The sequence below is a fragment of the Falco cherrug genome, chromosome 5 (genome assembly GCF_023634085.1).
Source record: "Falco cherrug isolate bFalChe1 chromosome 5, bFalChe1.pri, whole genome shotgun sequence".
NCBI classification, from domain to species: domain Eukaryota; kingdom Metazoa; phylum Chordata; class Aves; order Falconiformes; family Falconidae; genus Falco; species Falco cherrug.
Window position 1 is genome coordinate 23,950,171 of NC_073701.1, and position 14,801 is coordinate 23,964,971.

Sequence of the window (14,801 nt, forward strand, 5' to 3'; positions counted from 1 at the left end):
CTCTTCTTTTCCCCACAGACCCTGACATTCTGAATGGCGTTTACATGTCAGAAGCCTTGAATCCTATTTTTGTGGACAACTTCGAAAGGGATCCCACGCTGACCTGGCAGTACTTCGGCAGCTCCACTGGATTCTTCAGGCTCTACCCAGGTAAAAGAGCAGAGATCAGCTTCAGTCTCTCAGCACAACGCAGTAGCCTTGCAGGACAGGGTCCGTGCCATTGAAGAGCCCAGTCTGGGAAGGCTGGGGGCAGCATGGCCCCATGAAGGGCAGGATGCAGTGAGCAAAATACTCAATGCACGGACTGTTGCTGGTTAGGCTGAAGAAATAGTGTCCACTGCAGGCATAAATCCCTTTTTCCCATGTGGACCAGCCCCCCAGGCGTGTTGCCCTTGCAAGCCCAGAGGAGTCTGTGTGCAGGGGTGTGCCTCTGGCAGGCTGCCCTCCAAAAAGCTCACAAAACACCATAGTAGGACCTGCAAATCTCACAGGCAGGGTGCGGAGGCTGCAGAAGAGCTCCCTGCCTCATGCTACCCTGCGGTTTTCAGTGGTTGCCACAGCATCTCTTCATCTCTGAGGCCACACATGGCAGATGCAGCTGGTCAGTCTGAATTGTTATCCACTCGCCAACCGCAGGCGGCACATAAGGTCATGGCACAAGAGGGAGGCTCCATGCTCGGAGGAGCCCATGAGATCTTCTGCAGTTGTAGCTTGGCCTGGTGGCCCCTTTGTCAGATGGCTGCATGCCCTTGTTTGTGACCTGTCACGTGTTGTGGAAGGGGAAAGCAGAGATGACTGTGAACAGAGCCTTTAGTAAGGAATCTGGGACACATCCCTGTCACTGCTGCTGCTTTTTTATGCTCTCAGCCACCCTTGGGGAGAAAAAGATGTTGAGAACTACATCAAAGTGCCAAAAAGTTCAAAGTAAGTGCAACTGCTCCCCAAATTTGAACAGACTATGCCTAGGGTACATTTTTTAATAGAAATAGAAATGTAATAGACAGTTCACGGAGAACTGTCAAAGACCACGCAGATCTGCTTGTATTTCTGCAGAATGGCTGCTGCTATTGCTGGCCAGACTTGTATGCCCTGGCAGGGTAGCTGTGTCTCAGCAGTGAACAGCAGAAGTGCTGGTGCCTGGGGAGCGGGGAGCAGATGCCTGCCTGTCTGTGTGAGCTGATTGCTTCTTTTGCTGCTCCCTTCAGGAATAAAGTGGTTACCAGATGAGAATGGAGTCATCTCCTTTGACTGCAGGAATCGTGGCTGGTAAGAGTTTTGGAGAAACTTGGCCAAAGCAGTCTTCCTCTCTTCCCCTTTTCCAAGGTGACACCTTGGTGAATTGCTGATCAGCAGTTACTGTCCCATGCTGCTCCTGCAAGAGATGAAGGGTACATAAACGAAGGCAATAGCAGGTTAGGAAGCCCTACCACCTGCCAGCCCCAGCTTTCCATATGGCATTTAACATGTGCCACACGGAAATTGCCACCAGTGTAACCTTCCTAAGTCCCATCCTCCTTATAATTCTGCAACTGGAGGGATGGAGCTGTTCAGCCTCCAGAAATGCAAGGCATTTAGTTAGACTATTCAGCACAGCTAAATGAGGCTTTAGCAATTGTCACTCTCAGCTGAATCTGGACATATGTCTGCAGCAGGCCCAGCACTTGCCAATGTGGGGAGTGAAATGCTGGGGCCAGCAGGAGAGCCAGGTTGGTAGGAAGGGACCCATCGAATGCCCAGCCCGACCCTGCTGGATAGCTGTGCTTGTGGTGCATGTCATGCTGCAGCGAGCGTTATGTGACAGCAGCACAGCCAGTGTTCCTCCTCCCCATATGCTCACGCTGCTTCCTTGTATTCTTTCTTTTATAAAGGTACATCCAAGCAGCCACCTCTCCCAAGGACATTGTCATCATTGTGGACGTCAGTGGGAGCATGAAGGGCCTGCGGATGACCATTGCCAAACACACCATCACCACCATTTTAGATACTCTGGGAGAAAACGATTTTGTCAACATCATTGCAGTAAGTATGTCCCATTTCCAGCACTGAGTTGTCTTCCTTGTGCCTCATACCAACTCTTCAGTCCCCTTGGCAAACTACAGGCATTACAGTGGTGGTACCTACAACATTTAGCACCTGCGTTGGATGCGAGATTAAAACCAATTGCCCTGGGAAGTCAGCTTTGTGTGGTGAGTAGGGTGGCTGCTAAGTCATCTCACCCCCACTATGAAGAATGTCAACTACATCTTTTTGCTCACTTAGGAGTGTGACTGCAACAGATAACAAAGTGCTGTAGGGACACCTGAGCTAATAAATGCACCTAGCATAGCATAGCATAATACCGTGTTTGCGTCCGGTAGCCGTATAACACTCAGGATGATGTTTCAAGGCCAGAAAATCACCACCATATGCCTTTTTGTGCACCAACACCCTGCAAGGCTGCAATTTGGTTCAGAGTCAACCTGCACAGGTCTGCATGGAGTTTGGCCAGGTTGCCTCAGTGTTACTCTCCCATTTTAAGCCCTGGCCAGGATGCGGATGGGCTGGTTACCCACAGAGAACCAGCACCACTGACCACAGAAAGCAAAACTTTTCCATGATCCATTCCAAGACTGGGGACTTTGGTGCCAGGTGAAAGGCAAGTGGCTGCTCACCTCCTAATTTTCAAACCTACTTCAAGCACTATACCTTTCCCCAGGCTCCTTTTTCTATACGAGTTTGCTGGGGCACTGTCACTGAGATATGAAGTCTGCTTTTTGTTAATAGCTTCTTATTGAGTAAGATAGAAACTCCAGTGGTGACAGCTCTGTCTCTATAAAGCTGGATAGATGTAATAGTGAACAGTGTAGCAGAAGAGGGAAGGGATGTCATTTAAGGAGTTTGAAATATCATCTGTTCTTCAAAAACAATCCCAGAAAGAACATATAATGCATATTCCTTTACTGTACTTACACCAGGAACCTACCGGCTCAGACACATTATAGCCTGACCTAAACTCCTGTTGATCAGTTAAGTAGCAGTGGCCTCTTAGTCATGCTCTTATGAATTATGCTCTTCCGAGCCTTGCAGGAAAAGGTTTACATGGGATTGTTTTACCTCACATATGTATCAGGCTAGAAGCACACACCTGACTCATTGTCACAGTTCGGTGGATGTGTGGTAACTTGATGTGTTATCATTCAGCCATCCTCCAGAGGCATCAGACACTGGGCTACAAAACCACTTTTCAAGGTTCAGCTGGTGACTGGGAACTCCCAGAGTCTCAGGAAGTCAAAAATGTGTGCAAATAGTACTAGAAGCAAAGCAGGGGCACAAGCTAATACAGTGTGAAATTCTCTACAGTGTGAGTGAAAAAAAGGAGCTTTGTATGTTTAGATATGCCCAGATAGAACTCAGCCAGACACCATAATTAATGTGTTATTTAAACAAATTTGAGATTTATCAAAATTAGAATTTGCCCTGATCACTACAACAATTCTTAAAGGGAAATATGTATAAAATGGCTTAATGCTCCATACTGTTTTCTGAACATCCACCTAGCACAGGAACCCATTTTGTGAATTTTCTCCCATTACAACCCCTTTCTTTTCATTTTCTCTTTGCAGTATAATGATTATGTTCATTTTATTGAACCCTGTTTTAAGGGCATCCTGGTCCAAGCAGACAGAGATAACAGAGAGGTGAGTACCAGGCTCCTATCAATGTTATTCAGGTAGCTCTCTTAATGCAAGAACTACATCGGGTTAATATGCTGTGACAGGAAACTCCAGGGACAAGAAACAACAATCTCCCAGAAGCATGTGGCTTTGCGTTTCAGAAACAGGCACCAGTTCAGTGGTTTGCGCTGGCTCCATGGTTAACCTTTGCTTACACGAAGCCACTGTAACATGGGGTCAGCTGGCTAGCTGAACAGCAGCAACCAGCTTCCCCGTGTCAACACAGACTTGGCACCACAGCTGCCAGAGCAGGAGCGGACCTGGCCCAGACTGCTGTGGAAAGGCAGTGTGCAGGGGGCAAAGTTTCTCCATCTCTGCAACCCCACATCCTCAGCCCTCAGAAAAGAGAAAAATCAGCCCTTTCCTGATGAATACATCCTCAGCCCGGCCTGATCCTTTGCCAGGGTGGGCCACCAGCAGGCTTGCTCTGGGGAAGGATTTTGCTGTTCTGATCCAGGAGGGCTCAGCAGCCCCAAGGTGGTCAGCCTGCATCCAGCTGCTCCACTGCCCTCCCCTGACTTGTATTTTTAACCTTCCTACTGTTTGGCGGTTTTTTTCCTGCCTTCTTCTCTCTATATTAATACCACAGAGGTAGCACATCCCGCCATGTCTTCAACAACTAGATTTCTCACCAGATTTCTTTCCCAGCTTAGCTCTGGGTCATGGAGTATGACTCTAGGGGGTGATGTCTCCTGCAGTGTTTCCCAAAGGATCCCCAAGCCTTTTGGACACTATTTTACACTATCTTAAGTAGTAGGCAAGCATTCAGAATTTTTTTTCCCAATTCTGTGGCTCTTGCATGCACAGGAATATTTTTTTTTTGCTGAAGGCGTGGATAAGGGAAAGTCCGGTCTCTAAGAGTTTTGTCCCTTGCATGATGTTTCATGGACTGCCAATGGTTCCCAGCCCACAGGCTGAGAAATGCAGTCTGCCATGACAGGGCAGAGGCGCAACATGATGGCACTGCCAGTGCAGTGGCCGTTTGACTTTCCCACCTCCACCCATCATGGTGCTGCACTGCCCTGCCAGCAGTGGTGAAGGATCAGGAACCCAATGGCACAGACTTGTCCAGGTTACCCTTTCTTCCCCCGGTCAAAGGGAGCACCCTGCCTGCAACTCACTGCTGCCTTTTGCTCTCTCTTCTTGCCAGCACTTCAAGCAGCTGGTGGATGAACTGCAGGCAAAAGGAGTGGGGACAGTGAACAAGGCTTTGACAGAGTCCTTCAAAATCCTGAGGGAGGTAAGAGAGCTGGTGCTGATGCTTGCATCCAGCACAAGTGCCCCTGCCCACCCCTGCTTTCCCCTCTACATCTAATGACTTAGCACATCCCTGGTGGTGCTGCAGGGGGGAGGTGGTATGAGCTCGTCTCACAGGCCCCAGATTTGCAATGAGCAGTGTGCAGGGGTGACCTGGCTTTGGGGAGGTGTCGTCAGTTTGTGCACGATGCCCTGGCACTGCCAATCCCTGCCCAGCAGGGACCAGGAGCCCACAAAGCTGTGGCCTCATGAGCGTTTCCTTAATGAGCCCCACAGCCGGGCACCACCCAGGCACCTTGGTTATAGGTGGTGGCAGTAAAATATAATGGATCAGCTGAGGGCAACAATTCTGGTCATAAGTAATGTTATTAGTGAGCCTTGGAAGTGGATGCTGATGAAGACATGAAAAATTATTCTCAGGCTTCAGATTTATTTTAATGTTACTTTGCTGAGTATCCGTGCTTGGGGAAGAAATCACAGGTTCAGGAGAATTAATCAGTCAGCCTGATCATGTCCTGTGGTAAGAAGCATAAGTAATTCATTGCCTTATGCGAACAGTTGGGACTTCAATAAACAGGTAAGCATCAACTTAACTCTGTTTCTTAAGAAATGTTAACAAAAAAAGGACCAAGAACCAGCTGAACACTCCCACCCCCTCATGGCATTGTTTATAGTGGGTTGGCCTAAAGATGCCAGTGCCTTTGGCGATGATAAAAACATGTACACAGTATGATGCTAGTGGCCATAATGATGGCTTTGATGTTAAAGGTAGTATGCTAGAGGTATTGACACTCTGGGAAGGATTCTCCACTCTTACTTATTTTGCAAACTGAAAGTTTAAGTTTGCTGGCTATGGTATAATACTGTTCCTAATTAAAGCTAGTGCAAGCATGATCAGAGTTGAACCCAGGGATGGTGGTAACTGAGCTGACTCATCAGTTGTAATAGAAGCGTAACAGTTTTAATGGCAACCTGACGAGCATGTGGTATAGCCTTGGCATTGCAGTAATACATTGGCAACACTCCTAGTAGTAGTGGTTCAACATCTTTGGAGGAAGATAGTTACTGAGACAACCAGGGAAGCAGTAATGATATAAACCTAGAACAATTACATGGGCTAGATGCCTGCTAGATTTGTCTGCATATATCCTTGCACTTTATTGTAAGATAAACTTTATCTTTAAAACCAAAGATCCAGAACCTATATAGGCCTGCGTTGTATGAATCAGAATATTTGAACAATTTTTCCACTGGGGAAAAATGATTTCTTAATATCTGATGTAGCACTAGGTATGTACCAAGACAAGAGATTAAAGAAGCCCAATGCAGTACAACTGCAGACTCTCAATCGGCACAGGTTTGAAGGTCTCAGTGGAGAATAATGGAGCATAACCCTAAAGCAAGCCTGCTTGCCCCAGCTGAGATAACAGCTGATCATGCCAGGCACTGACACCAAAACTGGTCTGGTTCCACTAATGAGCAGACCTCACTTCTCCTTTCTGGCAGGCATGGTTCACTAGACTAGGCAATCCGCAAGCCTCCAGGAGGCAGGACCTTCATAAAACCCTGCATACTCTGAGCCAGGCATGCCCACTGGAAATAGAAGGTATATGGTGGAACAGCTGAGACAGAAAAAACTGTCCTTCACTGACATAGCTGGATGAAAAAATACCTCCAGAGAGAGAATGATGTCCATGCAGACCAGTGGACTAGCGTAACTCCACTGCAGTAATACAGAAGAAACTGTTTGGCAGATAGAGAAAATATTTTTCCTCTCTATTTGGCATCAAAAATGAAGTCAACAGTTAAGCAGTCATCACTTATCTTGATCCTTGCTGATTCTCCCTTGGCTAATGAGCTCAAAACAGCTCTGACATTGCTCTTAGACAGTACAGCACCTAGTGGTGGTAAAACCTGATGTTAGTCACTCCCAAGGTAAGGTGCTGCTTCCCTCATGCCTCTCACTATCACCTCAGGTCTGGGTAGAGGGCAACTGACTCAGGCATTTGAGCATCTTTCCTTTGAGCATCTGCAGGTGAGGAAAGGTGGCTGTTGTCTCAGTGACTGCTGGTGTCACAATTCTTTGCATCTTGGAAAATGTTGTCCATGGAACAGGAGTTCAGAAACAGTAACTTTGTTGTCAAAGAAAGATGTGAAGCAGGGCTTTGTATCTCTTCCACCCAGCTTTCCTTTCCCAGTAATGCTGGTCGCAGCTTTCTCGCAGCATGCCATTCACTGCAGCGTGGACCATGATTGCCTCTTTAGCAAAATGGGACCTCAGTCCAAGGTCACTGAAGCCATCAGCAGGGAGCCCTGTTTGCAGCCAGCTGTGAGATGGCTGTGCATATGGCAGGAGGCCTGCAGGACCTCCTGCAACTCACTTTCCAGCATCATCCCAGGATTTCTGTCTGCCTGGTGACATTCAGAAGACACAGAGGTTGTATCTCAGTGCACATGCAGCAGTGCCAGAGGGTGCACATACATAGGCATGCAAGTGTAGAAACACTCCTGTTGTCCTGCAGCAGCCTTCCCCACACTGTAGCTTCCCTGGCAAGGGCTCATCTGAAGAGTGCCTTGATATCACCAGCTGGATGATCACAGGCTCTGCAAGTGCCATAGCTTAAGGCAAAAGGGTGCCACCTGCCAAGTGCTTGTATGCTTTAAAGACTCTCTGACATCTTTTCTTAGAGATTCTTACATTTATATGAATAACAGGGGAGGAAAAGGGTTTGCATTAGCGTACCCTGAAACAGAATCTTGCTGCTGCAGTCATGCAGGTGGCAGAAGGGGGAACTTAGGTGGAATTGCCCACCCCCTTCCCATTAGACAAAATTCACATTCACAGCTTGTAATCATGGCTGTTCCTCACAGACTGTCCTGTTATTGTTCACAGGAGCATACGCAAGAAAATGAAAATTGCTACATCACACTGATGAAAAGGCTTTGCTGATTACAATAGACAGCCAGTAATAATATCTGTAATGAAAGCGATTGCAAAATTTCCCTGGTAATTTTCCTCAGTCCAATTGCTCATAGAATTAATAGCCCAGCAGAGACCTACTCAATGAGGTATGAGTAGCAGAGAGGGGCTGAAGAAGAGCATGGTCTCTCACGTCTTTGTTTTCCTGCATTATGTTCTGGGATAGACAGGACATATTTTAATCCATGATGCAATTTGCAGAACAGCTTCAGGAGAACAGTTAGCCAGAGCCTCCCCTACCCCTCTCTGCCATGCTCAATAAACTACTTAAACTTTCTATTTCAATTTAGCTACACACCAAGTGGTTTCAATAAAATATGTGCCCCAGGGAAACCATGGTCTTCCGCATACATTTATAAAGTGCTTCAAAATTCTCAGGCGTCAAGTGCTATCTTTTGAGCTCTTTTCTTGTTTATCAGTTTTAGTCTATCTCACTGCTGTCTTCTTTGTTTCAACAAGCTCGGTATGTTTTGTCCTCTCACCCTTTTCCTGTAGGATTTATACCCCTTTGTTCTGGCTGCTGCTCTGCTCGCGGCTGTTTCCAAGCTGCCTGCCTTCCCTGAAACACCATCCTCCTCCCATCAGTGTGGAAGTGCTGCAGCTGAGAGCTATCAAATGCCAAGCAGAGCAGAATAATTACCTTCCTTGTTTTACACACCATAGTCCTCTTAACACAACATAAGCCAACAGCTACGTTTCTTCAGACACTGTCACATTGTTAATTCCTATTCAGCTGACCTGCCTCTGTGGTATTCCTCTCCAGTCAGTATTCAGCCTCCTGTTCAGTATTTGAGCCTCTGACTATCTGTTCCTACATACTTCAATTGTAAAGATTTTTCCTGTATATTTTTATAGACATGCCAAATACACGTGTGTTCATATATACCTATGCAAACACCCCCCCCTAATCTTAAGAGAGTCATACATATATTCATGTATTTGTTATACATGAATCTTTAAAGATGAGATAGTACAAAATCTGTGACTCTTATGGGTCCTCCTTTCTCAGCATCTGCTCAAAGCAGGTATTTTGAAAGCTGATGTTTCTGTGTTCTCTGTGGAGGAAAAGAAATTCCATGCTCTGCTCTCTGAGGCCACCTTGGAACAATGTCTCCTCTTAACACCAAGCTGGTTTAATGGTGCCTCGACTTGCTGCTGCTCAGAAATCATACAAATGTTGAGGTTAATTATGGATAGGCCACTCCAAAATAGTTATAGGTGAAAAAGAAATGGTGAAACATGTAACAAACTGGATTTCAGTGAGATGTAAAATTCTGTGTAAATTGAGCAAACGGGTGTGATAAAAATAATGCTGATGTGAGCAATCAAAGGAGTTTGTGGTCTCTTATGCCCCACCTGTGTAGGGAAGCATTTAATTTGCACATTCGTAAGAGGACTGTGTTACTAATTTTTCTAGCAATGTGCTAGAAGTTTAAGGACAACTTATTCATCTATTTTCCTCCCTTCTTGTAACATGTTTTCTGTTGATTCCCTCTTCATCCTTTGGGATCTCAATACAGTCCCAGTCAGGTCTCAGCCCATGAGGCAAGTAGTTCAGCAACACCTTCTGCAATTCTTTCCCTTCCTGCTGAGCACAGATTATTCAAATGCTTTCAATTAACTTTGTCTTTAACACTACCACTTTGTGACCCTGCCTGTAATTCATGAATTCTTTTCTTTGTTTCTTATCACTTCAGAGTGTACCCAGCCATTACAATATTGTCCTTTTGATGATGAGGTATGGAGACTATAAAAGCATCTCTGTCTGACCGTTTTCCTCTGTTTTTTATCATCTGGCAACATACTCTTTTTAGTTCCTTTCTTGCTTCTTCTCTGAACCTTTATAAATATTTTCTTGATTTCACTCACATTTTTATGGATCTGGATTCTGCAGCATATTGTTCAGGATATGCAAGGCCCAGGATTTTCTGTTTACCAGTTTATGCCTTCTGCTTAATGCCATCTCTCATTTCTTTTTCACTGGCTTTCTGTTTCCTTCTCTACCACTAATTTTCTACCCCTGACACACTTTCAACTAAGTATGAATTTTCAGTAATTCTGGAGGCAGGTCTGCATAAGAATGGGGCAGGAAGAGACAGAGAGGAGCCGCTCAGTCATCTGGCCAGATGTGTTATAAATGGCAAGCGTGTCTGCGCATCACAGGGCTACGCTGATGGTTCCTATTGCTTCAAGTAGTATGTCTGCCAGGCTATAACTGCAAAGTAAATGGCAGTGAGCAAACAAGGAAGTACAAGAGACTGTGACCCTGAATTAATTAGATCATGCCTGTTACTCCTGGCAACGTGACCAAAGTTATACAAAATATGTAGCTCTGTGCCTCATTCACTGACTGCAGCTCTAGCTTGCATCTCTACAGACATCTGTTCTGTGGACATCTTGTTCCTCATCTCCCTTTCTTTCATGCTCCCAAGACTTCAGAATAGGGAATTATGCTCAGAGCTTGCTGTGAATGCTGTCAGATCATTTGCTACAGCTGCAGCCAGCCACAAAAGGACCTAAAAATCAGGGATTACTTCTTGTTCATTTGTTTTCTAAATCTGTCTTTTTAATCTCTATTTCTATGACATTGATGATCGCATTTTCCCTGTTGAAAATATCATCTACTTTTGTAATTAGGAGATTGCTGGTTCTGGCACAGCATCTAATTTCTCCGTATCTCAGTATTATGAGGTCTGAAGTAAGCTACATGAAGAGATGTCTTAACAGTTTGATGAAATGGTGGGTGATCTTAATTAAGTGTTAATTTAATAATAGTCAAAACACGTAGATTGCAACAGGCTGGAATAAGTTGCTTTTGTAACTAGCAGGTTCACATATCTGTGATCCGAACCTCACTCTGACAGACCCCCCCACCCTATCATAATCCTTTGTCTCCCTCATGGACACTCACACTAGCCATTCTCTCTGTTAATCTGCATGCAGTTGATCTCTGTCCTAGGAGTAGCTTACTTGAGACTCCTTGGTTTTTTTCCAACCTGATGGTTTGTAGCAGAATCCCATGTTGCTGTCAACTGCTTTTCCCTTTTTGTCTGCACCTAAGAGCATCCCGTGCTTGTTCCTGTTGTGCACCCTCAGCCTTTGCCCTGAATCTCCTTGCTGAACAGGGGGCACATGTGCTCTGACCCCTCCTGGAGCTCCAGTTACCCTGTAGCTGGCACTGGTGTTCTTTTTTTGTTCCATGGTACAAGGTGTAGGAGCTTTTTGGACCACTGGAAATGTCAGACCTTGGGGACTCTGTAAAGAAAGACATGGGAGATCCCCACTGCTGGGGTGCCATGACCACAGCAGGGGAAGTACAGTCTGTCTCCCCCTGAATGTGCTGCTCTGTTGCTATGAATGAGGATGAGCACACCCAACCACCTCATCCTGATTCAAGAATTCACACGGATGTTTTGCCTGAGAACAGCTAGTTAGAAATGATGCTGTTACACCACCCTTCTCTCTCATGATCATCTGTGCTGATTCTGGTCAGTGATACAAGTAATGGGATTATCATGAAACTGGGAGAGATGGGTTCTTTCATACGTGTGGTCATTCAGAAGCTGTTGAGTCCATGGTTACTGCAATACAGTAGCAGGTACTTCAGTGGTACTAAAAGTAACATTGAAGGAGGCAGGACTGATAATGTGAATGGTGGCGGAAGGAGACATTATGGTGATACTAGCACTGAACCTGGTAATTTCGTAGCAAGGGACACTTACAGAGGTAATTGTAGGAGTGGTGAAATGACTGGACTTGGAGTTGACTTCCAGGTATAGATGGTCATGATGTTAATTTGCAGTGGAACCACAGTACCAGCCGTGTTGGTAAAGACATTTGCCTTCTGCCCTAACATAGCATTACCAAATCAGAAGGGACTTGTGAATTGAACCCTAAAACATCTAAAAAGTCCCAGTTCACACCCTGTGCTCTTGTTCTCCCATCCAGTGCTTGCTTTTATTTTATGCAGTCTTGCCACTTGGATACCTTTTCCCACATTTATAAGATATAACTAGCCTCTCCAGTTTAAAATTGCTTCTGTGTTTGATATAACCTTAGTCACCCTTCAGTTAGTCTCCCATATGCTTTCCATCTCATGCCATCGGCTCTCATTAAACTCTTGTGCAGAGTTGACATATCTTCCTCTTCCCACATTTTTTCACTCTGCATCAGTTTCTGTATCCTCCTTTGTTGATTAGACTTTTCCTTGCTCAGGGCACAGAAGCAGTAAGATGCTGTGCAGGGAGAAGGTGCATGCTGACACTGAGCTAGGAGCTGCGGCAAAGCAGCTGCTTATTTTTGTGCCTTGATGTCCTCTGTTACCTTCTCTGGTGACTGCTAATTCAACACCTGCGTTGGTGCTGCATAAAGCACTTGGTCCTCTAGAGCTGGTTTACCTGAGGGCATGAGAGGCACACGGCTCTGCATGCCGGAGCACTAGATAAGTAGCATTCAAACACTGGTCTTACTGGCTGAACAGGCAGGGTCTAGCTTGCATGTTAGAACATACCTGTTCAACACCTTTCCATGTGTCCTTGGGAGCACATCAACACTTGTACTAGAGTCCCAGCATAATTCCACTCTACCTTAAATATCACTTGTGCACAGATAATAATGACAGTCATCTGTTGTCACAATGTATGGCCTTTCTATCTGACAGATTCATAACTTATTTCAGCTCTGATGGCCGTAGCCTTCTTTTTTCATGTGCTCCTGCCTTTCCCTGCTATTTTTTGGCAGATTGATGGATTTACCCTGAAATAATGACTCTGATTTCCCCCTCCTCTCGCATTTTCTGCCATAAAAAGTGACAGCTATTGCTGTCAAATCAGAATTGCAGTGTTTATGGTCAATCTATAGTCATTTTGCATAAACAAATGCGACTGTGCAAAAGGTGAGGCAGCAGGGAATCACACCCTTCCTCCACGGCACTGATTTTCTCCTTACTATTTTACTTCTGTAAAGCCTGCTGTGTCTACATGTGTTAAGCAGGGCTGTATAAATAAAAAAATTATACGCAGCATACAAACACAGTCCTTATGCAAGCGGAACTCTTTCTGAGCACAGTGTGAGGTTTGCAAGAGGGACTCGGGATCTGGCCCAACATGAATAAATACGCTACAACTACACACAAAGAGCCTACGCTGAGATAACTAATGCTCTTTCTCTCTGATTGTAGTTCAGAGACGCTGGTCAAGGAGGCTTGTGTAACCAAGCTATCATGCTGATCACAGACGGAGCAGTGGAGGATTACGAAGCTGTGTTTGAAAAATACAACTGGCCAGATCGGAAGGTTTGTCTGGGAAATGATAAATAGAAAGGGAGAGGAAAGGTGCTATTCTGCTATGGTGGGAATAGAAGAGCGTGAGCAGGGCCGTCTAGCAGAGTTGAGCATTCGCATCCTTCGATACCCATGCGAATCCGGCTGTAAACACAAAAAAAAGTAGCCAGGCAGGAGCCTGCTGCAGTGATTTTAGAGGTAGTAGGATCACAGACAGATATCTGCAGGTCAGTTAGGTGTTTTTTTCCCCATACACTTGGTTTTCTAAAGGTGTGGGCAATCAAAACAGTCTCCTGATAAGATGATGAAGACTGACCCAAGTATTTTAAAAAAGAAAAGGAAAAAAAAAAACCCCACACCAAAACTTTTGCAAAGAATTTTAATCCCATCCAGGACTGTATATCATTGGTCCTGTTTGGAAAAGTTTTGGCTATTACTAGTTCTTATGGCAGGCAGGGGAATGGCCCAGACAACCCTTCTAGGTGCCTTCCAGCCCTATTTACGTCAAGGTCTGTGATTACAGGCTTGTACTGGCAGAGCAGACTGTGAAAGGGGAATAAACCACAGTTCATCCTAAACCCTCCTGATTTATTTGTTTTCCTCATCGCAGCTAGCAGCAATGCACAAAGGGAGAGAAGGAGCCTACTGAGAGACCAGATCATGGGGCTGTTAAAGCAGTTTATTTCAGGACTGGCTCTTTTGTTGTTGGTCAAACACAAGAGAAATGGTGAAGCTTTCTCTAAATGATTCATGCGGCCAGCTGTTCCCCTGGGTAAAGGATTCTTGTGAGCTATAAACCTCTCCGCATGTGGTTGCTGAGTGCCTGGCAGAGCTGCTATCATAAAATCAAACAGAATTTGCACTTCTGCCTTGTTATTCAGATGATCCTGTGTGCTACTTGGCTTTCTGGGCTTATTGTAATTGGAAATTAAGTTCCAGCCCACAAAATGCAAAACAAATGGAGCAAGAGGCTCCTGTCTCCATGTGAAGGCAGAGCTATTGCTGTGCCCCACAGACAGGCATTCACATCAGTGTATAACAGGATGCCAAAGCTCAGCCATTTGGATTTGGTAGCACGTTACCGTTACAGCCTAATTCTTCTATCTTTGCACTCTTGTTCCCAGGTCCGGGTTTTCACTTACCTCATTGGACGGGAAGTCACTTTTGCCCCCAACGTGAAATGGATTGCCTGTAACAACAAAGGTGCTGTATGGAAATGGGTCCCCAACCCCCATCACACATGGATTGCCACCATGGGGCCCTGGACCCCTCTAAGGCTTACCCACTGCAACTGGGGCCCATTAGCCCTTAGTTGGAAGGCAACCTAAGGAAAAAGCAGATCCTGCTAGTCCACGTGAAGTGTGCCTGTGTTCAACTAACACAAGTCTTCCGTGCTGAGCCACCACATTTTCCTGTCACAGTGCCAAGGGACACTATGACCGAGATTCATGTTGGCTGTAGTCCACCTAAGTCCCTGTGCTTACTGTGTCCCAGTTGCTGGCTTTTGACAACCTGTCTAAAACCCTGTCAGAAAGCCTGACATCTTTTGGCTGAGATGTAAAATGAACAT

At 45.5% G+C, this 14,801-nt stretch overlaps 1 protein-coding gene across 1 annotated transcript in view; it reads left to right on the forward strand.

The window, feature by feature from the left end:
• Positions 1–14,801, forward strand: part of CACNA2D4 (calcium voltage-gated channel auxiliary subunit alpha2delta 4) — a 131,238-nt gene that overhangs the window by 19,228 nt on the left and 97,209 nt on the right. The window contains exons 6-12 of the mRNA XM_027807649.2: positions 19–150; positions 1,206–1,266; positions 1,869–2,019; positions 3,603–3,677; positions 4,864–4,953; positions 13,130–13,243; positions 14,356–14,434. Coding sequence (XP_027663450.1) covers positions 19–150; positions 1,206–1,266; positions 1,869–2,019; positions 3,603–3,677; positions 4,864–4,953; positions 13,130–13,243; positions 14,356–14,434 — 702 coding nt within the window. The remainder of the gene's footprint in view (positions 1–18; positions 151–1,205; positions 1,267–1,868; positions 2,020–3,602; positions 3,678–4,863; positions 4,954–13,129; positions 13,244–14,355; positions 14,435–14,801) is intronic.